General features: G+C 45.6%; 1 protein-coding gene across 1 annotated transcript in view; it reads left to right on the top strand.

Annotated features, from left to right (window-relative positions):
- The window catches only part of LOC117042274 (neurexin-3-like), a 632,640-nt gene that overhangs the window by 337,779 nt on the left and 270,509 nt on the right, over positions 1-24,352 (top strand). The window contains exons 7-8 of the mRNA XM_033141809.1: positions 7,185-7,208; positions 9,118-9,279. Of these exons, the coding sequence (XP_032997700.1) occupies positions 7,185-7,208; positions 9,118-9,279 (186 nt within the window). The remainder of the gene's footprint in view (positions 1-7,184; positions 7,209-9,117; positions 9,280-24,352) is intronic.

Genomic DNA, 24,352 nt, shown 5'->3' with positions numbered 1-24,352 from the left:
ATTACATTTCAATCTTATCAGTAATATTCTTGTTGCATTTAATTACAGTAGGAATGGAGACTGTTTTCTGCAGCTGCTTTATCCGCTCCCTTTTTTCTTCTTTTATGTCCTGTTAATTGATTTAACCATTTCCATAATACCATTACTCGAATGCTGTAAGGACCCAGTCCACTTGGACGTTCTCTTGTGCAAAACCTTTTGCAACCAATGCAAGGATATTTCAAGAGGGCTTGTGCAGGAGAACCTCCCAGTGACCTGGGTCCATAAAAGCCTTTGTTTCTGCCTCTCCACCCTCTTTTTTTTTAGTTTATTTTGTGTGTGCAAGTTACTTATTTTAACCTTACGCTCCTGACACTTAACAGGCCGTACTTCTTCCAGATCTCCCTATTTTCTTTGTTTTGGTTTTCGTTATGAATCTACACTGTTGCTTCTTTTCCCTCTGTCCACTTTTCCCCGTGAGGACTTCAAAAGACCTACTAATCAAAGCTACCATGGAAGAGGCTCTACAATGGTTGATGTTGCCCTTTTGCAACTTCACCTGTTGCTCTTCTAAGCAGACAGATCAGGTGATGTGCTCACTTAGAAAGCTCTTTAATATCACAACTTTCTCATAAAATATAAATAAGAACTTTTAATAGGTAGGATTCATTTAAATAACCCTACTTCTGAAAGCTGGTGAAATATATCAGGCCACGGGGTCATCCACATCATGACAAATGGAACTTTATGTTGTATATGTAAATCATCTTGATTAGGTAAATGCGGTGTAAAATAGCTTGTAAGCTATTATTTCTTTCAAATTAATTCTTTAAAGTGCTGGGTTGTTGTTTTTTTATTGCAAACATTCAGACTGACACTTGTTGATGCAAGCTAAACATAACCGATTTATTTTGCTTGCTCATATGAATGTTAACACCAATAATTTTATGCAACTTTATGGACTGAAAAAGCTGCCTTCAGGGAACGTTTATACTAATAGAAAGTAATAACCCTCATGCCTAAGGACATTAACTAATCACAGTCAGGGGCCAGGAAAATCTTTTCCCCCCCTGGGCATTGCCTTGCATAATTAGGTTCAATTTCCAGAGCCTTCCAGCATCAGCAGTCCTTAAGCAAAATCAGCCACTGCGTTCTCATTTCTTTTTCAGAAACGTTAGATCTGTAGGTCCTAGGATGCCTTCCTTCCCGTACATTGCAATATTTTTTTTTTGTGCCACTTGAGATATACTTGAATGATTCAATGCTCCAAATGTAATAAATATCATTATCTTACCTGCAGCAACATTTAATGTGGAGTATACTTACAGAAGAACAATCTGTAAAGCTGATTCACTTTTCATATTGCAATTCATAATGAGCAGCAGCCCTGTTTGCAAAGAGGAAAAAAATGAGTAAGTGGATTCGTAATTGCCAGTGAAAGCCTTTTCTTTTTTATGCTTTCCTCCTTGAATATAAGTAATTGAAAGCCATACCAGATGCAGGGAGTGGTTCAGCATCTATCAGCTAGCTCGGATCCACTACGAAACGTCAGCTACAGAACAAGAACAAGAACAGATTCTGCATAGGGAACAAAATGCCTAGTCCCTCCCATCCACTGCCTTATTACCAGTGCTTTGAGATATGCTAAGATTTAGAATGAAAGCACAGGGTATGCCTGCTAGCAGTTTAAGTACCCCTAGCTTCTGTGAAGATTTTACTCTCATTGTTCACTGCCAAGTGTTACTCTTACTGGCTGGGAGTTCTACAAACAATGGGTGTTTGTGTGTGTGTGTGTAATGTTGCTCTTTATTTACAGAAGAGCTGCAAATTAATTTTACTTCTCACCTTGCAGCATAATATAAAAGGATAAGCATTTTCCCCAGGCCACCCAAGATCTTATATAGTTCAGCCATATCTTCCCATCTACCTCTCTTTTTCTCCCCTAAGTGTAGCAGCAAGTGGGGCAGTGTTGCTCACCTGGCTGCTCAATACCGAGTGTCACTGCCAGTTACCTAGAGGGAGAGGGGGAGTGGCAGTGAGGCGCTTGGCACAGGTATTCTTGGGAAACCAAGCTGACTGCTAGTGTCCCTTCCCTCTTCATTCCAGGGAGAGCCCTTCCACCCATTGTCAAGGATAAAGGCATGCTTGAGGGCTCCCATGTTTCCCCTGCTCCTGCCAGGGCCTCCCAGTTGGGTTTGGGAAGCTGTGCACCATTTAAAATGTCTGGGGCAGTTGAGCCAAGACGGGCACCAGGACCAGCGAGCCCTGGCAGCTGCTTAAGGTTGTGCAATAGTGATGCCAGCCATGGATCAAAGACAGATTTTGCCCCCCTTGCAATTGTCATTCCCTGGTGCAGCACTTTTGTTGCTTCCATATATGTTGATAGCTGACATTAGTTCCTATGAAGGAAACTCGGGAGTTGTACTGAGAGACACTATCTGGGTGACAACTAGCCCTGCACTCTGTTGCTGGTGACCCAACTTCAGTCTAACTCCAGTCATTGAGAACCAAGGCCACTTATTTCTATCTGCATAGTTGCATCCTGAGTTCTATTTCTTGGTTTGCACTTGAGTGTTGGAAACCGGCTAATACATCTAGATAAAGGTGCTGTTCAAAAGCACACCAGTGCAAGCAGATAAATAGGTACCACTGTGACGGGAAGGGAAACAGTGTTTCAGTGTGCTCTGGCTTCCGCCATGGTCCTCTGTGCACCAGTAGCAGTTTAGTCATGCTGGTCACATGACCCAGAATGCAGTCTGTCGACAAATGCCAGCTCCCTCGACCTGAAAACCGAGATGAGTGCCACACCCCATAGTCAGCTTTGACTGGACTTAACTGTCCAGGGGTCCTTTACCTTTTTAGCTTTCACACTAGTGTATGGGGGTTTGGTGGTGATCAAAATGCCCTTAGGATGAGCACAAGTGTGTCATCTCCACACCCAGTTTTGACCCTATCCAATCCAGTTCTATGTCATCAAATAGCAATGTGCAACTGTACCTCATCTCTTTTTGTCTCTGGTATGGCAGCGCATACCTATTCTGCTGCACCAGTCTGGCAATTCACATTCACAACACTAGCAGAATGTCACTGTATACTTTTAATCTCTTATTGACCGTCAAAATGTTAGATTTGAGGCATGGCTTCCCTTTGCGACATTCATGTTTGCTTCCTCCTTAATAGGTAGTGTTTGCCTGCACATTTAGTCTCTCTCCCCCCCTCTCTTTAATGTATCCTCTGTCAATTTCCTCTGTACCAAAATTAGGCACATTGGTGTGTAGATTCCTGATTACCTTTGCAACCTTTTAATTAGATTTGCTTATATTAGCTTCCTTCCAATCCTCTGATATCAAGAATGATAGGAGAGATAAGGTACATACCAGAGCAAGTGATTCAGTCACTTCATGTTTCAGCTCTAATAATGCTGGTGCTCTGGGACACAGGTGGCGCTGTGGTCTAGGGCTTGCCGATCAGAAGGTCAGCGGTTCGAATCCCCGCGACGGGGTGAGCTCCTGTTGCTCGGTCCCAGCTCCTGCCAACCCAGCAGTTTGAAAGCACATCAAAGTGCAAGTAGATAAATAGGTACCGCTCCGACGGGAAGGTAAATGGCGTTTTCGTGCACTGCTCTGGTTCGCCAGAAGCGGCTTAGTCATGCTGGCCACATGACCCGGAAGCTGTACGCCGGCTCCCTCAGCCAGTAAAGCGAGATGATAAAGCGAGATGAGCGCTGCAACCCCAGAGTCTTCTGCGACTGGACCTAACGGTCAGGGGTCCCTTTACCTTTTTAATGCTGCTGCTCTAGTGACCGATTACTTTTTACTGTGGACATTTGTCCTCAAACTACTTCCATGCAGTTTTCAGGGTGTAATGATTCCTTAGATTTGTTGTGTGTGTATGTGTGTGTATTTGGAAGGCAGATATGGAGAACTCTCTGGGATGTTTTTCAATCGGCAGACTGCAAAAGAGAGTCTGGGGGACAAATGAGTTTGCTGCTCCTCTGTAGGCCTGCTGCTAATCCATTATTTTTAGATAAACCTTTCTTGGTTTTGCTTAGCACAGGGTTACATTTAACTTCCTACAATGTAGTTATTATCTGGTTTTCCAAATCTGGATCACATTTCCACTTTCTCAAGAATGCCACACTTGAAAGGATACATTTCCTATTCTAGCACTGCAAATCTTTTACTTCCACAGATCTGATGTATGTATGTGTAAGCAGAAATATAGCATGGTGTCAGGCTAAATTCTACTCAAAGTGACACCGGGCTGCTGGGTTGCAATTGAAAGCAATGTTTTGTTTGTTTCCACTAGAACACATGCATATGTAAATTTCATTCCTCATGCAGTGGATGGGCCTAATGATCCCATTTCATTCAGACATTCTCATCAGTCCAGTAAAGGACTGTCACCTCAAAATACAATTTTAAAATGTAACTTTATTTATCAATTTTTATCCATGTTGTTTGTTATTATTTTTTTTTTGACATTTTCAGAATGGCTGCTCTCTGAAATTCTCTCGCCGCTTCATTGACCATTTTGGCTAATGGTGTATATTATTTTTTCTGAGGCTGGGTGAGAATTGGTCTACAATGACAGGCAATGGCCAAAGGAAAATTAATCTTCCAGGCATGCCAGAGCTTCCTCTTCAAAATGCTGGGTTCAAGGAGGATGACAATTAGGATTAGAAGTGGAGATCAGATGTAAAATTAAAAAACATAAAGATCTCCCTTTCAACTTGTCAGACAGAGGCAATATAGGCAATGCACAGTCATAGCAGAACTCTTTCTGGACTGTACCACTTCAAACATCTTTTGAGAGATCAGTGCTTCACCATAAATAATAAACACCCTCTGCATTGCAAATTGGCACATCAAGGACATTGCTAGTCCAGAGCCTTTCTTCTAGATGTTCTAGTTTTCAGTTCTAGTTACAGGTAGATAGCCGTGTTGGTCTGCCGTAGTCGAAACAAAATAAAAAAATTCCTCCCAGTAGCACCTTAGAGACCAACTAAGTTTGTTACTGGTATGAGCTTTCGTGTGCATGCACACTTCTTCAGTTTTCAGTGTGCAGGGAGATTTCTAGGTTGAACATTCAAATATGGTATCCCTGCATTTGCAGTCTGAAATGGTCCCCACGGCAAGAGTTCACATCACATGATTCTGCTGCATGTGTAAATTGGTTTGTAGTTAACACCAAAGCATCACCCTTTACGGCCGAGCTTTTCTTGAGTAGTCATTGAGGTTTCCACAGTTAATTTACCTTGTTAAAAGTTTACTATTTTAAAATAGTAACATTTGCTAAAATATTAGCAAATGGGATACATTTTTGTGGTAGGAATGGGATTTTTGATATTTTTCACCAGCACTTTCAGAAGAGGGTTAGTAATAGGGGTTGCTGTGCCCACCCTGGAGTTACTACACATTGAAACAGGCAGAGCAGGGCAGCACAAAAACTGGGATCTGTTCTTGTTTTGCTACTAACATTTCATAATCTTTGGTGACCCCTTTGCCCTGCTGCAATATTGGATTGTGTGGCGAGGCAGTGGCACTCATCTGACCTCTAGTTGGTTATGTCACTGCTGCTTACCAGAAGGTGGAGGAAGGGAGCAAGATGGGTATTGTGGAAAGGCCCTGGCAGTGCCCCTGTCTGGCATTCCCACCAGTACACCTGCACTGTGCCAACTTCACAGCTGCCTCTCGCTCTACCTCCTGGTAAGCAGTCACAGTGCGACCAACCGGAGGTCAGGTGAGCATCACAGCCCTACTGCACCATCTGCAACTGCCCTGCTATAATCCTTTTCTTCATTTATGGAGTGAAGGACAAGGATAATTGTGACACACCCTGCAGTACATAGTGAAAGGCTTCCCTGAGTATTAATGACCATCATCCAAAGGGAAAGGGCATGATGGCATTGCAATTGCATCTTATGTCCCAAACAGATATTGACTGAAAATCTAGATGCAACATACTGGAGCTGCTGTCTACTAAACTGATATGCAGTCATTTATTTTAAAAGCACATGGGAGTCCACTTTGTAACTGGTGGGCTTACTCCGGCATTTTCAGTGTGTTTCAGCTTCAGAATGGGAAAAGGGGACAGCTTTTCTCCTCGCCCTCTGTTGTCTCTGGCCGAAGGCGTTTGGCAGGTTTATGAAACACTGCAAAACCCTGTTAAGCAGCCTTGCACTAAGCAACTTACCAGGCAAACATAGGTGACCAGGAATTCCATGCAGGAGAGTCAACAGGCTAGCAGAGGAGATAAGGGACTCTCCATCTTTGCTCCTCTGTACCTCTTGTTATTCTGCATCTCTCCATAGCAGTGAGCAATAGACATACTACTCCCCTCCTTCTCTCATAAAAGGACATGTTAAATTCTACCCATCTTTCCCCCTTCTTCCCAAAATATCTGATGCAAGCAGTCACCACGCCTTCCACAATTAGGCAAGCTTCTCCCCACCCTCCTGAGTACTGCAGGTGAGCTACACATCGTTTCTGTTAGTCCAACCTCTCATGTTCTGTATGTCTTTCCTGAGAGTCACCAGTTCAGCCGCTTTAAAGAAATCTGGAAATTGGGGGACGGGAAGGACAACCCCCAGGGAATCGTCAAGCAACAGCCTGCACCTGAGAGATATATTCGGTTGGTTAGAATAACTGAGCAGCGCTGGAGAGTAACAGTGGCTGGCATAACTAGGAGAGAGAAATGGGCTTGGGCGGTGGGAGGAGGCAAGATTGGAATCGCTCATGCTGGTATATATTTATGTGGGGTTGAGAGATATGGATGGGGAGTACATTTTTGATGGGCTTTTGGAAAGTAAGTATTGTTTATATTTTATAATTTTGATGCAGTTTGGGATGGAGTGGGGGGGGATGGAGTTGGAACGTTGATATACTTTCTCGGGGTGGGATGGGCAGGAAGCAGCAAAAGGAGAATGGGAAGGGTAGGCAGCTCCCTTCCTCCTAACAATCTATATGGCATGGTTCCCCCCAGACAGTCCTGCTCATATTGTCCTCTTCTCACTCTGTGTGTGTCGGGCGCCCCAAGCCTTTTTTTGAAAGACTAACACTAGACCATTCATGCAATGTGTCATTTTTACTAACCGACTAATGTACTAACACCCTAACGACTCATCTTTGCTTTTAGTTATTTTAATTAACAATCGTTCTGTTCACAATTTTTTAATTTCCTTTCTTCCCCCCTTTTCCGCAAAGCACTCAGGCATTGGACACGCTATGGTAAACAAACTACATTGTCTGGTAGATATCATTCTTATTGTCTCTTTTTTTGGGTTTGCCGTGTGTTACCTCCCTCTACCTCTCCATCCCCCACCACCCTGTCCCCCCCCCCGACCCTTTATACTTACCGTCCCCCTTTTTCTTTTCTTTTTCTTTGATTTTGCTGTAAATACCCTTTCTTCCTCTTTTTTTCTTTTTTCTTTAAAAAAAAACCAAACATTTTCTTTAAGAAAAAATAACACCAAGAAGCAAACAAACAAATACAACAGTTCTGGAAACGGGGTTTGGTCATCTTTCTTCATTGGCTTCTTCACGTCATTCATTTCCCCCCCTAATTTTTTTTTCCCAACTCTGTTTCCCACCCCTCAGTATTTTTTGCAAACTCTTCTTCTACCTATCTTCTCTCTCTTTCCTCCTGGTTTTCTTTCTTTTGCACTCTCTCATTCTGCCTCTGCATTTCTTTTGGATTCTCTGAAGGTTTTTAGCTCAACAACCATGTCAGGGCCTATAGTTTGTTGTGGTGAGGCTAGTCTCCCCCCCCCCGCCCCCCTCATCCTTTTGTTCTGGTGACAGCTGTTGTAGGCAAAACTGGCCGGAGCATTTCCTGTTCTTTCCGCTTCTAATTCTAACCCTCTTCCTCCTGCCGGCTCCTCTCCATATATTTTCTCTCTTTCTCTCCCTTCAACCTTCCACTTGCCATGGCCAAAAGGAGCTCAGCCAGTTGTTTGTTTCAGCACATTTTCCGCATGGCATGCCCACCTCCTCAGTCCCCACTCGCCATACCGGAAGACTCAACCTCTTCCCCACCATCTCTTTTCCAAGCCACAAATAACCTAGTAAAACAGAACACACCTCATTTTCACTCCCTTCCTCCCCACCCTGCTCCCCCTCTGTCTCCCTTCACCCACCATGTGTTATGGGGCTTGGGATATTTTAGACTACTTCTTCTTTCTTTTTGCCCTATACCCCATTTTCTTGTAAGGTCTGGATGGCTTTTCTTTTTAAATTTAGTTTAGCCCCTTTACCCCCCTTAACTGCATGCAAGTGTGAAAAAGCCCTCTCTTTCTCTTTCAGAATCTCTCTCTCTCTCTTCTTCTGAGCTTTGAATATCACTCGCATGGGTGTGTCAAAGTTTGGTGTGTGCGACTGTGTGTGGTGTGTGCATGTTGCCATTTTTTTTTGTTCTCTCTCTTTTTCTCCTATTTCTCTAATTTGCTGGTGTGTGGTTGACTTTTTTCTTTTTTATTATTACTATTTTTCTGTTAAATCATATTCTCTCTTTCTTTCTCTCTCTCTCAGTTGCGGTTCTGGGTGGTGGGTGGTTGTCTCTGTAGGCCCATAGCATGCTCCTCCATAATGTAATGAAAGTGAGACCCCTCCCTTCCCTTCCCTTCCCTTCCCTTCCCTTCCTGAATGCATGACTATCACCATACCATGTGAGCAAAAAAAAGAAAGAAAGAAGCAAAATCAAATATATCAACTTCGTCTTCATTAGTGTCTTTACTAACAATCGTAACTAACAATAATCACTACAAATAACAGCTAATTAATCATTTTTTTTTTAAATAAAAAAAAATCAGCTCTCAGAAGCTCTCAGAGGAACAGTTCAATTTTCTGGCCTGGTTAAACAACGGGAGCCATTGCGGCAGATTAGAATAGCTCTTCTCAGCTTTAGCGCTATTGAACACAGGTGACTGAGGAACTGAAGGGACAGGGGCAAAACAGCAGACCAGAAAATGGAACTGAGCTGCACCGAGTAAACAAACCTCAGCAAAACATGTGTGAAAAGTTGCACAAAAAGTAGGGGAGATGACTTGCTCTTTCTAAGAACTGTAAGGTCATTGCTGGGAATTTTGTTTTTTCCCCCGTTTTTCCTTTTTTTTTTTTGTCCATTGTGTCCTTCAAACAGGTGACAATCTCTGTGGATGGAATCCTCACCACCACGGGCTACACACAAGAGGACTATACCATGCTAGGCTCAGACGACTTCTTCTACGTAGGTGGGAGTCCCAGTACAGCTGATCTGCCTGGTTCGCCTATCAGCAATAACTTCATGGGCTGCCTCAAAGAGGTAAATGTTTCAAACTGTGGGCATTCTGTTGTTTGACAATTATGTTCCCCAACCAAGTATTCTGCGATTCCTTTACTGGATATTATATGTACTAATTGAGAACTACTGTCATTCCCTAGGCGTTTCCCCTCATGTCACCAAAGCACTACCCTTTGCACAATAACAGGGGACATATATGCAGGTTTGGGGGAACCGCACATTTTTCAGAAACATTGGGGGGGGGGAACCTGTTGGGGAAGAAGAACCTTAAGGGGAGAACTCCAACAGTCATTTACTCAGTGCATACAGAATGTTGGGGGAGGGAGGGCTGGGGATAAGGAATGGAGTATTCTTGAAAATGGTGTGACTAATTAGCTGCAAAATGTGGGCTCCATACTGCAACTCTTTATTGCAATCTCACATACAGTTGAACCTTTAGGCAGCAGTGATAGTGACATCTGGGCAGCAGTAGTGACAGTAATAAAACAAGCCACCGTTACTATGCATTCCACAGCCAGGCCTCTGTCACTTGAGCTAATTGCAGATTCAGCAGCTAACATTCAAATACATCAGCATCTGGTGAAGGCAAAGATCCACACACACATTTTTGAGCTTAGGGGGTGCCAAAGAGCAGATCTGAGTGGAATGAAAGCAAAGAAGGACAAACTGAGACACTTGAAAAAGGCATTTGGGTTGTTGTTTTTAAGATGATCCCAACTTGTTAGCAACTGTTGTAGACTTTATGAGAGAAAGAAGGGTTGCAGACTGAACCTCAGACACATATCATGGACTGAAGGGAAAATATTGCACAAGTGTGGGAAACTTCTTTACCTCCAGCTGCTGTTGGACTACAACTCCCATCAGCCCCAGTAAGCATGCTGAATGGCCAGAGATGACAGAAACTGTAGTTCAAAACTTCCTCACACCTGAAATAGTTGAATGTCATAGCAGAGAGTTAAAGAAGAAGAAGAAGAAGAAGAAGAAGAAGAAGAAGAAGAAGAAGAAGAAGAAGAAGAAGAAGGACAGAGAAAAATGGTAAATGAAATACAGCAAAGGAGAAAACTCTGTGCATCATGAACTAAAACAGGGATTGGGAGTTTTACCCAGCCTGAAGGCCACTACTGCTATGTCTAAAGAAAAATTTGGTGGGGTTTTTTAATTTTTTTTGCAGGCACTGAAAATAGTACGATGAAGGCACTTGCTTGATATCAATAGGCAGGGAGTTCCAAAGTGTAAGTGCTGCCACACTAAAATATTGAGTGCTTACAAATGCAGAACAGGTATTATGTGGCACAAGTAACAGTGCCCGTTCCAGTGACTGAAGCAGACTAGTGGGGGGTACGTGGGGTAAGGCAGTGTCTTAGGTATACTGGTCTCAAGGGCTTTTATATACTAATAGCAACACCTAGTACATGGCCTGGTAGCAAATTGGCAACCAGTGCAGATTGCTGAGCCCAGGTGCTTCATATACTGACAGGGTATTAATCCTTATTGTTGGGGCATCCTAGTTGGACCAGCCTCTACTGCCTTTATGTGTTTTTTTGTAAAAAACAAACACACCAACCCAGACCCTAAGCTAAGGTGAAGTCGCTCAGTACTCCATTAGCCCAGTGCTGGAAAGAAAAATGCTAGGTAAGACAGTTGCAACTGCCCCATCTCCATAATATTCAATGCTTCTAGCCCCCTCCACAGTCTTAAGCCCAGAGGCATTGGGGGATTATGAAGATAGCAACAGCTGTGCTGATAGCAGCAGCACCTGGTCAAGAGGCATGGAGTCTATTTGTCACCGCTTCTCCCTTCCAGACTTCGCAGCCCTATCCTCATGGGACAAGGACAAAATTCGCGACTGGATTCTTGCTAGGGATGCTGCCCTTGATCAAGAACTATCTATTGCGGCCAGACTCTCCACGTGGTTCCGTGTGAAGATAGTTAGATCTCTGGCCCACTATCTGAGTGATCTGCTGGATCCTACACTGAGAAGGGCCTTTACACTGGCTCGATTTCATGCCATTCCCACAGCATTCCTACAGGGTGTATTTTCCAATACCCCTCTGGATCTTCGACTCTGCCCATGCAACAATGGAAAGATAGAGGACTTTATTCACTTCTTCCTCTACTGCCCACTATATGCCTCAATAAGATCCAGGCTTCTCTCTCTAATCCCGCCGACTATTGCCAGGGACGATGACCGCATGAAATATCTACTGGTGGATGCCAACCCCTTAGTTTCACGTGGAGTGGCCATCTACATATTACAGGCCCTGAAACTCAGGACCACCTTTTTGGCCAACTTCCCTTAGCCTTAGTCTTATGTATATTCCCAACATGGACACTGTCGTCACGCCTGCTAGTGCTTTTTATTTGTATTTTATTTGTTTTAACCTGTTCGATTTTACTTCCAATTGTTTTAACTGTTGTACTCTCTGCATAATCGTGTCAGGCTACTGCCTGGTCTTTTACTGGCTAATGCAATAAATAAATTGGTTTGGTTTGGGTGAGACACATGCAGCCCTTCTAAGACTTTTTTTCTTAACGGGGTGGGGACTATAACACGGCTACCCCATAACACGCATCCTCGGTGAGTAGACAGCTCATCTTTGCGGGCTGTGTAACATGAAAATTCTGGACCCGGCTTCCTGGGCCACCCCCTCCCCACCCAGTCTGAGACGCGGGCCAATAGTCTGTCCTTCGCGGTTGCGGCGGCAATGTCCTTCACATGCAGGGGCTGGTCAGGTAAGTCTTCCAGCCGCAGGATCTGGTGGGCAGGAGCAGGGTCAGGGCCGCTCTCCGGCAGTGGCAAGCGTCTGAGCGCGTCTGCGTGACCCATGGCTTTCCCAGGTCGGTGCTGTAGTGAGTATTGGTACCCAGCCAGGAAAATGGACCAGCGCAATACTCGTGGCGAAAGCATCTGGGGTGTCGGGCGGTCGGGCGCAAAGAGTCCCAGGAGTGGCTTGTGGTCTGTAACAGTTGTGAAAGGCCGACCATAAAGGAAGTCATGAAACTTTTTGACTCCTTTAACTATTGCCAAACCCTCCTTGTCGATATGGGAGTAGTTGCGCTCTGCCGACGTGAGAGTTTGGGAGAAGTAAGCCACTGGAACTTCCCTCCCGTCTGGGGAAGCGTCACAAGCCAGCACCACCGGGAGCTTTTCATCGAAGTGTGCCAACACTGAGTTGGACACAAGCAAGTCTTTGACCCCTCTGAAAGCCTTGGCCTGTCGAGGGCCCCAGACCCATGGCGCTTTTTTGTCCAGGTGCCTGTGCAAAGGCTCAGCTACGGCTGCCTTGTGTGGCAGGAATGCATGGTAAAAATTAAGAAGTCCCAAGAAGGCTTGTAACTCTGCCTTGCTCTTTGGTTCTGGGGCATCGCAAATGGCGTGCACTTTGTCCTCTGCTGGATGGAGGCCGTCCGCATCAACCCGGAACCCCAGGAAATCCACACTGCTAACTCCCAACAGGCACTTTTTCTGCTTTACTTTAAGTCCTGCTGCCTGGAAGTGTTGGAGCACTGTCCGTAATCTGGCGGTAAAGTCCTCTTTTGATGATGCGGCAATCAGCACATCATCGAAAAACGGTGTGACTCCGGGGATGCCTTTAAGGAGACGGTCCATTAGGCTCTGAAATAACCCTGGGACCACGCAAACTCCAAACTGTAGGCGTTTGACCCTGAAAGCACCCCTGTGAGTCACGATTGTCTAGGCGTCTGCGGTGGCCTCATCAACGGGCAGCTGCTGATAAGCTTGCACTAAATCTAACTTCCTGAAAATCTTGGCCCCAGCCAGGGTCGCTAACACATGGTTCACTACTGGGACCGGGTATGCGTGGTCCTGTAAGGCCCGGTTCAGGGTGCATTTGTAATCACCACAAATACGGACTGAGCCGTCCGGCTTAACCGGTGTGACAATTGGGGTTTCCCAGGTTCCCGAATCTACCGGCTTTAAGACCCCTTGTGTGACTAAGCGATCAAGCTCCTCATCGATCCTGGGTTTCAGCGCAAACGGGACTCTACGGGCCTTGACCCGGATGGGTTGCACTGTGGGGTTCAGCCGTAGGGAAATCGGGGGTCCGTTGTACAGGCCCAGGGTTCCATCAAAGACTGATGGAAACTCCTGGCAGATTGATTCAAATTCTGCCCCTGGGGAAATCTGATTAAGCCCTGAAATGCTTAATCCTAATGGCCCGAACCATGCTAGGCCTAGAAGGCTAGTGAATGGGCCTTTAGTTATGATGAGGTTCAAATTCTTGGTATACTTCTTAAACTGGACCTTGAAGGTGCCCATACCCTTTCGCTGTATTCTTTTCCTCTGGAAGTCCCACAGCACTATGGGGGCCGGGCGGAGAGGAGGACCGCCGTCAGGACAAAGCTCTTTCAGGGTCTTAGCAGATATTATGGAGTAGGATGAGCCGGTATCCAACTCCATAGTACACGGGGATCCCTCTATCTTGAGTCGCACCCTAAGCTTATTGGCCCCGGGGACGGAAGTTGCAGTACCCTGGCTGAAGAGGTGGACTGTAACTCCTCCTCTATGTAGGCCTCATGGACACATTGCTTGGGTCGTGCTCCGGAGGTCTTGGAGCGGCAGACTCGACCAACGTGCCCAGTTTTCCCACAGCGGCGACATGTGGCATCCTGAAACCTGCATGTCCGCCGCTCGTGGTTTTCTCCGCAGCTGGCACAGGTCCCTTGAGGTGCGTCAGATGATCGCTGGTTCGACAATGTGCTTGTAGCTTGGGAGCTGTGGTGTCGGTCAGATCTGTCCGAAGCTCGGTGGACATCCTCATTGTGGGAATCTACTGAAGATGACCGGTCTCGCTGTATGCGGTGAGTTCTCACTTCGGCATGTAGGCTGTAGGCTGCCTCATGGGCGTTATCCTTCTCAAAGGCTATGGCCATATTTATTGCTTCCATCATGGTGATGACATCTTTTGCCAGCAGCTTGCGGCGGAGACGGCTGTCTCGCACGCCAGTGATGAATCTTTCGAGAAGTCGTTCCTCGATGTCAGTGAATTGGCAATACATCGCAATTGCCCGGAGTGCGGTGATGTATTCACTCACTGACTCTTGCGCTTGTTGCACTCTGTGCGTCAAGTCGTAGCGGCGGTGGTTCTTAGTTGGCTGAGGCGCGAAGTGTCTTGTCATAGCCTGTGTCAGCTCATCGAAAGTGCAGGCCTCTATGTCCCTGGGTGCCATCAGACCTTCCATTAGAGTGATGGCGGAACTTCCCAGCACTGTCAATAGCACACCCACCTTGTCTGTCTCCCTAGTGAAGCCTTGTAGTCGGACGTAGCTCCTTATTCGGTGGAGCCACTGTGGCCATTCTGCAGGATGGCTCATATCGAAGTCCGGTGGCGGCCAACTATGACTGGTGGCCATCCTCAGACCTGAAGTAGTCGCTTGTACGAATATGGGTGGTTGCGAAAACGCGGCAGGCGCGGTCTCATTTCTGGGGCTTCTTGCTGAGTCCAGCGTGGCGTTGTTGTTGCAATTACTGTGAGGCGGCAGGCGGCTGTGCTGCGTTGCAGTCTCAGGCCTCTGGTATCTAGTGGGAGCTCATGAATCCCATCCTCGTCACCAATATTAAATATTCAGGAAAAATCAGAAGCCCAGTGTAACTTCGTTTATTCAACAGCTCACTCCCATATTAAAACAAGAACACACTCTGAAAGCCCCAACAAGAACTGCCAGTTGGCAGTTGACAGAGCTTGCCATTAGAACTTTCGTCCACCTACGCTTCTACGATTGGTTAGAATCATAACATGTGTTAAACCCAATACATAACAGCCTGGTAGCAAATTGGCAACCAGTGCAGATTGCTGAGCCCAGGTGCTTCATATACTGACAGGGTATTAATCCTTATTGTTGGGGCATCCTAGTTGGACCAGTCTCTACTGCCTTTATGTGTTTTTTTGTAAAAAAAAAAAAACACACCAACCCAGACCCTAAGCTAAGGTCAAGTCGCTCAGTACTCCATTAGCCCAGTGCTGGAAAGAAAAGTGCTAGGTAAGACAGTTGCAACTGCCCCATCTCCATAATATTCAATGCTTCTAGCCCCCTCCACAGTCTTAAGCCCAGAGGCATTGGGGATTATGAAGATAGCAACAGCTGTGGCCATCTGGCCTGTTACTTTTCCTTACGGTACTGTATGTAGTGTGTGTGTGTGTGTGTGTGTGTGTGTTTAGGGATGCAAGCATCAGCCTCTGGCATTTGCACTGCTGTGCCAGGTGCTAACGCCAGGCCTGAGATATGGCATATTTCACCTGAGGATTCTGGCCACAATAACCCCTCCCCCCACCCCCACCCCCACCCCCACCCCCAACTGGAGTAAAACTAGCAAGAAGTAGAGTGGTTGAGATGGTAACTGGCGAACACAGTACAAAAAGAGAATTGGGATGGCGTAATTGCACCCATTAAATCCATGCCTCCTTTTCTGATTATTAGCCATTTCAGACAGAATGGTTTTTGCATCCACTCTCTGAACAGATGATTAACGGTTTAATCTCTAATAACTTTACGTTTTATGGAACCCTGCTAGGATTCTGCATCTGGTGAGCCAAGCTATTTAAAGCTGTGTTAATTCTGTTAATTGCTCTACGTTTATTTGGATTGCTGGCACCTGCGGGCTTCAGGATAATGTTTGGGGTTTATAGTCTCCCTGCTCCTTGCTGAGGAAAATGGAGAAGGACATTTTCCTTCAACTAGAACCAATAACCTTGGCAGAAGGTCCTTACTAAAAAATGTTTGTCCTCAAGACTCCCTCTCCTACCACAGCTGAAAGCAATGATTTGTCACTCAGAGCACCGGATGTTGGCTTGGCTGGGGAAGCAGCCTTCCTGTTTTGCATCCATTTGCTATTATAATAAGGTGGTGGCCAGAGCATCAAGGATTGGTGCCAGAGCATTTGAAAGGCCGGTCAGTTTTCTCTTTGCATATCACACTCCCAAGCCAGCTGCCAGCACTCCATTTTCCCTATGCAAAGGGCCTGGGCACGTTGAAGACACAGATGTGTGTGCATGTGTTGCGGGGAAGCTTTTGGGTAATTTTTGAACCCAAACTGGGAAGAAGCAAAAGCATTAATTGCAAAGCAAATTAAGTCCATTAGATGTTTTTGTGAGAGCCAGTTGCCTGAAATTGGGGGCAGGGGGGCTGTATAAACTAGCGAAGCTGTGCTAAAATCACTGCTGAGTAGAATATTTTAAAGGGGCTGAAATGGTCCATTGAGTGTGTGTGTCCCTCTTTTTTCCCTGATGAAACTCAAGGCATCTCACAAATAAAAACAAGAATTCCTAAAAACATAAGAACAGCAATAATAATAAAAAAAAACAATTAAACATTAATATAATTAAAACTACATGGATATATAAGATCTGTTTAAGACAAAACAACACAGCACTAGTGCTTTCATTAAAAGCAGTCAGTTTCCAAGCACTGGAACAAGAAGGTCTTCGCCTGCTGGCAGGAGGACAACAAGGAGAAAGCCAATCTAGCTTCTTTAGGGAGTCTGGGAGCAGCCACCAAGAAGACCCTCATTTTAAAATGGTGGTATGAACATCTTCTTAGGAATGAAATCCAGTAGGGTTTATTATTATTATTATTATTATTATTATTATTATTATTATTATTATTATTATTATTAACTTTTGGAAACTTTCTCTTCTGAGATGATCATAGGAGCCAATTCTAGGGGCCAATGGGTCTTCGCCCCACCCAATAAAATATTTGAACCTCCCCCCAAAAAGTTGATGAGCATTGCCATTCAATCGTGTGCATGCACTGCATCATGTGATCAATTATGTGGAGTGGGATTTATCTCTCTCTGTGTGTGTGTGTGTGTGTGTGTCCCATATTTCATTCAAGTTGGCACCCCTGGAGATGATCCATTAGTAATGGGCTTCCACCATTTGTTCCCATCTGTAAGATGACAAGGATCCTACAGATAGTTGGATCCTTAATACAGTTATGGCAAATAGAGAGGTGTACTAGCTCTGTCTACAGAAGGTAGGGGCTTCTGGATCATGAATAAAGATCTGAGATGAAGGCAAGTTTGTAATTACCATTCTTGGGCAAGGTGATTGAGCGGGTGGTTGCTGAACAACTCCAAGCACGCCTGGAAGATGCGGACCATTTGGATCCCTTCCAATCAGGATTCAGGCCTCATCATGGGACTGAAACTGCCTTGGTCGCGCTGGTTGATGATCTCCGGCGGGCTAGGGACAAAGGTGAGAGCTGTTTCCTGGTTCTGCTGGATCTCTCAGCGGCCTTTGACACCATCGACCATAACATCCTTCTGGACCGGCTAGAGGGGTTGGGAGCTGGGGGCACTGTTATACAGTGGTTCCGCTCTTTCCTCCTGGGCCGTGTTCAGAAAGTGGTGGTGGGGGATGAGTGTTCAGACCCCTGGGCTCTCACTTGTGGGGTGCCTCAGGGTTCTGTCCTCTCCCCCATGCTTTTTAATATCTATATGAAGCTGCTGGGAGAGATCATCAGGGGGTTTGGGTTGGGTGTTCATCAATATGCAGATGACACCCAGCTCTACCTCTCTTTTAAATCAGAACCAGTGAAGGCGGTGAAGGTCCTGTGTGAGTGCCTGGAGGCTGTTGGAGGATGGATGGCGGCTAACAGATTGAGGTTGAATCCTGACAAGACAGAAGTACTGTTTTTGGGGGACAGGAAGCGGGCGGGTGTGGGGGACTCCCTGGTCCTGAATGGGGTAACTGTGCCCCTGAAGGACCAGGTGCGCAGCCTGGGAGTCATTTTGGACTCACAGCTGTCCATGGAAGCGCAGGTTAATTCTGTGTCCAGGGCGGCTGTCTACCAGCTCCATCTGGTACGCAGGCTGAGACCCTACCTGCCCGCAGACTGTCTTGTCAGAGTGGTGCATGCTCTGGTTATCTCCCGCTTGGACTACTGCAATGCGCTCTATGTGGGGCTACCTTTGAAGGTGACCCGGAAACTGCAATTAATCCAGAATGCGGCAGCTAGACTGGTGACTGGGAGTGGCCGCCGGGACCACATAACACCGGTCCTGAGAGATCTGCATTGGCTCCCAGTACGTTTCCGAGCACAATTCAAAGTGTTGGTGTTGACCTTTAAAGCCCTAAACGGCCTCGGTCCTGTATACCTGAAGGAGCGTCTCCACCCCCATCATTCAGCCCGGACACTGAGATCCAGCGCCGAGGGCCTTCTGGCGGTTCCCTCACTGCGAGAAGCAAAACTACAGGGAACCAGGCAGAGGGCCTTCTCGGTAGTGGCGCCCGCCCTGTGGAACGCCCTCCCGTCAGAAGTCAAGGGAATAAACAACTACCTGACATTCAGAAAACACCTAAAGGCAGCCCTGTTTAGGGAAGTTTTTAATTTGTGACTCTGTATTGTATTTTGGTATTTGTTGGAGGCCGCCCAAAGTGGCTGGGGAGACCCGGCCAGATGGGCGGGGTATAAATAATAAATTATTATTATTATTATTATACAAAGACATCAAGAAGACTGCAAGAACGTTAACTTGTGATGAGGTCTGGTTCATATGACATGCTAAGGCAAACTGTGGCTTAGTGAGATCACATGAATGGAAAGGACCATGCCGTTGACTCTCAGCCCTTCTTGCTCCTAAACCTTGACTGTGCTGAGCTAAGCTCACAGACTATATGCCTCTAACACCAGTTGTTGGGAACCACAAGTGGAGAGAGTGCTGTTGTACTAATGTCCAGCTTGCTGGCTTCCCACAAGTATCTGGTGAGCTGGTATAAGAACAGGATGCTGGACTAGGTAGGTCATTGGCCTGGTCCACCTGGGCTCTTCTTATTATGTTAAAAGCTCAAATTTGGCTTAGTCCTTAGTGTGTTGTCCACACTGGGATTTGTGGCTAAGCTTTCTCCACAAAAACCACAAGCTGTATCCAAGAACAAACCCTGGTTTGACTTAGGGCTCCTCTGCACATCCTTTTCTAAAGCCCCATCTTCCCACGTCTATTTTATGTGTTATTATCAGTGGAACCATGCCACAGCAAGTTAGCAACTGATCTCATGTACCATTATAACAGGACCATCCGCCTTGCTAATTTTTTCATTGGATCTAGTGTCCTGTTGCTCATATTGAAAATCAGCAGAAGTGAGGAAAGCACGTGCACTCTGCTTGCTACTGCTGGGACAAGTAGTTGTTCACATTTGACTGAACCAAATATCAAAACAAACTGTCGTTTCCCAAGTTTTCTGAGGTCCTTAGGTGAGACCATGGCTAGGACCACATCCTTCTGATCAGTGTCACCACTGCTCCTCTGCTTCTCGCCTTCCTCTGTAGTCAGTTCACTCAGCTGCCTAGAGAGTGGCAGTGAGTCAAGCAGAAGCTTTTACTTCCCCCCATTCTTAGCGCTGCTATGTCATGCCATGTGGACAGGTGACCAGGGAGGAGTGTGCCAAGCAGTAAGACGGGCCAAGGGACTCCCAGGGTCTGGCACTGGCCTCTCCTGCTGAGCACTGGGAAAGAGAAGCAGCCCTAAACTCTTTTGGATTACTTCAGATCCTTACAACACTCTTGACAAAAGTGAGAATGTGCTGACATACCCCCGTCCCCAATTTAATGAGCTGTATTCCTCTATATTCCCTTTTAATTGTTCTTTTATATATTATGCTAGAAGTGGCAGCATTCTGAAACAAGGTGTCTCTTTCAATAAACACACCCCTCAACCTGTCTAGGCCTAGCCTGAGACTGGCAGACAGCATTCAACCTGAACATTTCCGCTCAGGAATCTCTAAGCAACGGGATAAATTCAACAGTGAGATTCCAGCGTTTATTTCCCTGCAGCTTTGCAGCCACAGAAGTAACTGTGAAAGCTGATCATTACTGCCTGAAAGCACTCCCTGTTCAGCGCTCTCAGCCTGTGTGGGGTCGTCCCTTCCTGGAAATTTTCAAAAGGAGGGAGTAGTTTTTACCAACCTCAAATCAGTGGACTGGTGCTGAGTAAAAAAGGGGGCTGATTAGGGACTGGCCCACTGAGACACACTTCAGAGAATCATAGGCATTAAAGGCAGCAGCACCTGCTAGGCCCCTTGTCCATCTCCTCTCGCCATGCACTTCATTGTTCAGTTCGCTGTATTAACATGAAACGCTGCTACAAAGAGCTATTTAAACCCTGCTTTTTACTTGCCAGGTTTTCTATTCCCTCAGTTTTTGCAACAGAGATTTCTAAGGACAAATAAGAGGCCTTCATCACTCCCCACCCCACTTTTTATCTAGGCTTCCCTTTGTGTGTTGTTGCCGAAAAGTAGCACCATGAATGCTGCACTTAAATGATTTCTATTGTATCTGAAGTTTTCTTAGGTTTAAAGGAGGTTTACAATGAACACTAAGAAAATTCCCTTTCTTACTCTTCTTCCATGTTCGGAATGTTAAAAGTGTAGGGAATAAGTTATAATACTGTATATTGCAGACCTTCAGAAACTGTCCACCAGAAGTGTATGGTGATCCACCGGGGTCCCAGTATCCTCTTTTCCCTGTCTGCCTGGGACTGAAGAGGCATGGGCTACAATTCCAGAGTTCCCTGGGAAGAGGGCTGACTGTTAAAGCACTCTGAGAACTGTAGCTCTGTGAGAGGAAAAGGGGTCTCCTTGCAATTCGCAGCAACCTTAACAAACTACACTTCCCGGCAGGGGAGCCAACTTGAATAAAATATTGACGGACAGCTCTTAGCATCTGTTGCCCCATTTGAAAAAAAGGACTTCCTCTTGTTTGCTTTGAATATCCTATCCTTCAGCTACCTTGGGTGGCCTCCTATGTCACAGGCTCCTGACAGAAACAGAAGGGGAGAGTGGAGGCTATGGTTATAGCTGCTCCCTTACCTCTCCTCTCACTCCCCTCCACCACATGGCTGCTGAGCATCAGCAAAACAACAGAAAAATAAAATCGGAGAATTTGGAGTCTCTTCTTTGACAATTCCCAAAAGATAAACTGGAAACACTGACCTAGAGTTTATGTTGGGTAATTCCACTGATGCCACTTCCAGAGATGTTAATGGAGAAGAAGCAGGGACCACCAGAAGAAGCTGAAGAAACCTGCTTCTGTACCTCCTTTTTAAGGAAACAATTAAGGTGCAAAACTGGAGAAATGACTAAGATGCATGGGAGGAAGGGACATGGTACCACACTTTAGAAACCAGGGCTGGCCCAGGACATTATGGCACCTGATGTGACACACAAAATGGCACCTCCCCACCCTCCAGGGAAGAGGGGGTGAATGAAGCCCTACATCAGGAACAAGAGTGGGGGGAAATTAAGATCTACATCGGGGATAGCATGGAAAGTGGAGGTCTGCATTGGGAACAAGGGGGTAGTGTAGGCAGCAAAACATTAAATAGAAAACACTTCTCTTACTAAACAGGAACAAGGACCCACCATGTACACATGTAGATATTAAGGGATTGTGAAAGCTTTTGAGTTGTCTGTAGGTTATGTCTTGTATTTTAAGTGATATTCAATGCTTTCTCTGTTTTATTTTGAACTATTGATAGCTGCCCTGAACCTTCAAGATGAGGTGGGTTAAAATTTCCACACGAATGCATTTCAAAAAGAGAATGGCACTAATCTCACCCACTCCAGGCACAAATCAACTAGTTCACAATTCCATGGAGATGGCAGCCATGTGCCAAATGGAAAATATATATGAAAAGCTGGGATAGATAAATGCACCCATAGGCTTGTGTCAGCATGCATGCAAGCACAACCACATTCATGTGAAGAGCACTTGTATAATTTTCTTTGAGTATCGGCATGCATAGTGTGCCTATTCTGCATTGCAAAGTTGTAGAATTCACAACCACAAGTGTCGCTAAATAATCTGCTCCAATGTGTGAGTCACCGCTGAAAGCATGTCTGTGTGCACAAATATATGTACTGGGAAATGAGGGGACATATACAAATATATGAGGCTGCCTTAAACCAGGTCAGACATAGGCCCCTTTATTTTCTGATCAGCAATCTGGTTGTCTCGGGCAGGGATCTTTCTGAGCTCAACTACATGGAATGTTTTTGGATTGAGCTGGTGGTTGCAAATGGAACTTTTTGAGCCCATTTGCAGGGTGATAGGGAAGGAATGATGGACAGGGGAGACATAGACACCCCCTCAATCTTTAATGGACTAAATTATTATTTTAAACCTTCAGGGGATTCTACATTGTAATGTAGCATCTTTCCACAGAATAGTGTGGGGTAATACGTTCCCAAAGAGAAAAAGAAGAGAAGCAGGTGAAGAGAGAAGCCTCTGCTGTTTGTCACTGTAAACATAGGGTGGTATTCAACTAAGAATAGACCCAATGAAGTTAATGGACCTAACTTGGTCATGCTTGTTAATTTCAGTGGGTCTGCTCTGATTGAAACCTAGTTGCATACCAGCCCATAAGTTTAAAGAATATGCAAGCCCACCCCTGAAAATGGTTTAAACTGCATGGGTAGGCAACCTAAGGCCTGTGGGCCAGATGCAGCCCAACCACCTTCTCAATCCAACCTGTGGACGGTCCAGGAATCAGCATGTTTTTACATGAGTAGAATGTGTCCTTTTATTTAAAATGCACCTCCGGGTTATTTGTGGGGCCTGCCTGGTGTTTTTACATGGGTAGAATATGTGCTTTTATTTAAAATGCATCTCTGGGTTATTTGTGGGGCATAGGAATTTGTTCATCCCCCCCCCCCAAATTATAGTCTGGCCCAACACATGGTCTGAGGGACTGTGGACCGGACCATGGCTGAAAAAGCTTGCTGACCCCTGGTGACTCCCAGATTTTTCAGCCTGAGAACGAGGCTGCAAGGATCTGCAAGACACTTTTGGCACAGATTTTTTTTTAGGTAGGGATCCTAGGATTTGGACCTGGAGCCTTTTGTATGAGCATATTGTACTCTCTCACTGAGCCGTGCTCCGCATTGTTAAACGCAAGCACAATTGTCAAACCACACAGTCTCCTCGAGCTCATATGCTTCAACAATCGTTCATACTTCTTTTGAGCTGGTGGAATTGCTTATTAAGCCAGAGTGATTTCAGTGGTGGTTCAGATGGAATATAGCTGAGAAGCATAGGAACTACTTTGCATATTCATTTGACCCATCAGTGTGCTCAAGTTGTTCCTCCTGCTGCTGAAAATCACTGAATCTCTATACAGATACAGAGCACTCAGCTCACTGAAAACTGTGGACACTTCTCTGTTAAATGCAACTGCAAAGCATCCTGCCTGATGCAAAGTTCTTCTAATACTCGCCCGAGACAAAAGAGCTGCTACTTAGGCACTAAAAGGCAACAGAGAGCCAATGCTAATTCAAGCAGAAATGCTAGCGAAATTTTATTTGTGACATATACCTACAGCTTGGACAAGAGTTTTGTATCAGCTTCTGAAGCAAGCTCTGTGAAATATGAGTCCCGTGGAAAGGAAATCAATGTGCAATGGTCCCAGTCTAGCAGGTGCTGGCATGAGTATTCTAGAAATATAGGCCAGTGGGGCTTTTTTGAAGGGTCAAGTTGGCAGAGCTACTTCTGTAGAACCAGCTAATCAGCTGCCTTCTTATGTCAGTGTTAGCCGACTGCCAGACAGCAGTACCAGGGAGCTGTGCCAGTTTTGAATTGTAGCTTCCTCTTCCCTTCTAAGAGGGGAGCATATGCCAATTCCAGTAAGCAGGTGCTCCTGGCCCTTAAAAAACAAAGCAATTGTATCCTGCCCTATCTTGAAAGGCTATGGAACGTGCACAGAACAAAACAGATAAACAATTTTGTCCTTGGCTGTGCAAACAATATACATTTAAAGCACCTCCCCCAAGAATCCTTGGAACTGTGAGTCACACCTCACAGTGCTACAATTACCAGCCCCTTTAACAAACTACAAGTCACAGGATTGTTAAGCGTGTGGGTTTGTGTACTTTAAATGTGTGTTGTGTGTATGCAGCTTTTTTAGTGCCTGGCTCAAGCTTCCCAAGAAGTAACACATGGAAGCCTTGTCACAATCTGGATGCTCGAATTATGCTTATTTCCCTTTAACTATTCTCGTAGTCAGATAGCAGCATCTTGGGCAGCTTGCCTTCTCCCTACACTCCAAAAGGCAGCCACATTATTCCCCATAAGGAATCTG

The sequence above is a fragment of the Lacerta agilis genome, chromosome 1 (assembly GCF_009819535.1).
Source record: "Lacerta agilis isolate rLacAgi1 chromosome 1, rLacAgi1.pri, whole genome shotgun sequence".
In the NCBI taxonomy this organism is placed as follows: Eukaryota; Metazoa; Chordata; class Lepidosauria; order Squamata; family Lacertidae; genus Lacerta; species Lacerta agilis.
The sequence above is the reverse complement of the archived record's forward strand: the minus strand, read 5'-3'. Positions and strand labels throughout refer to the sequence as shown.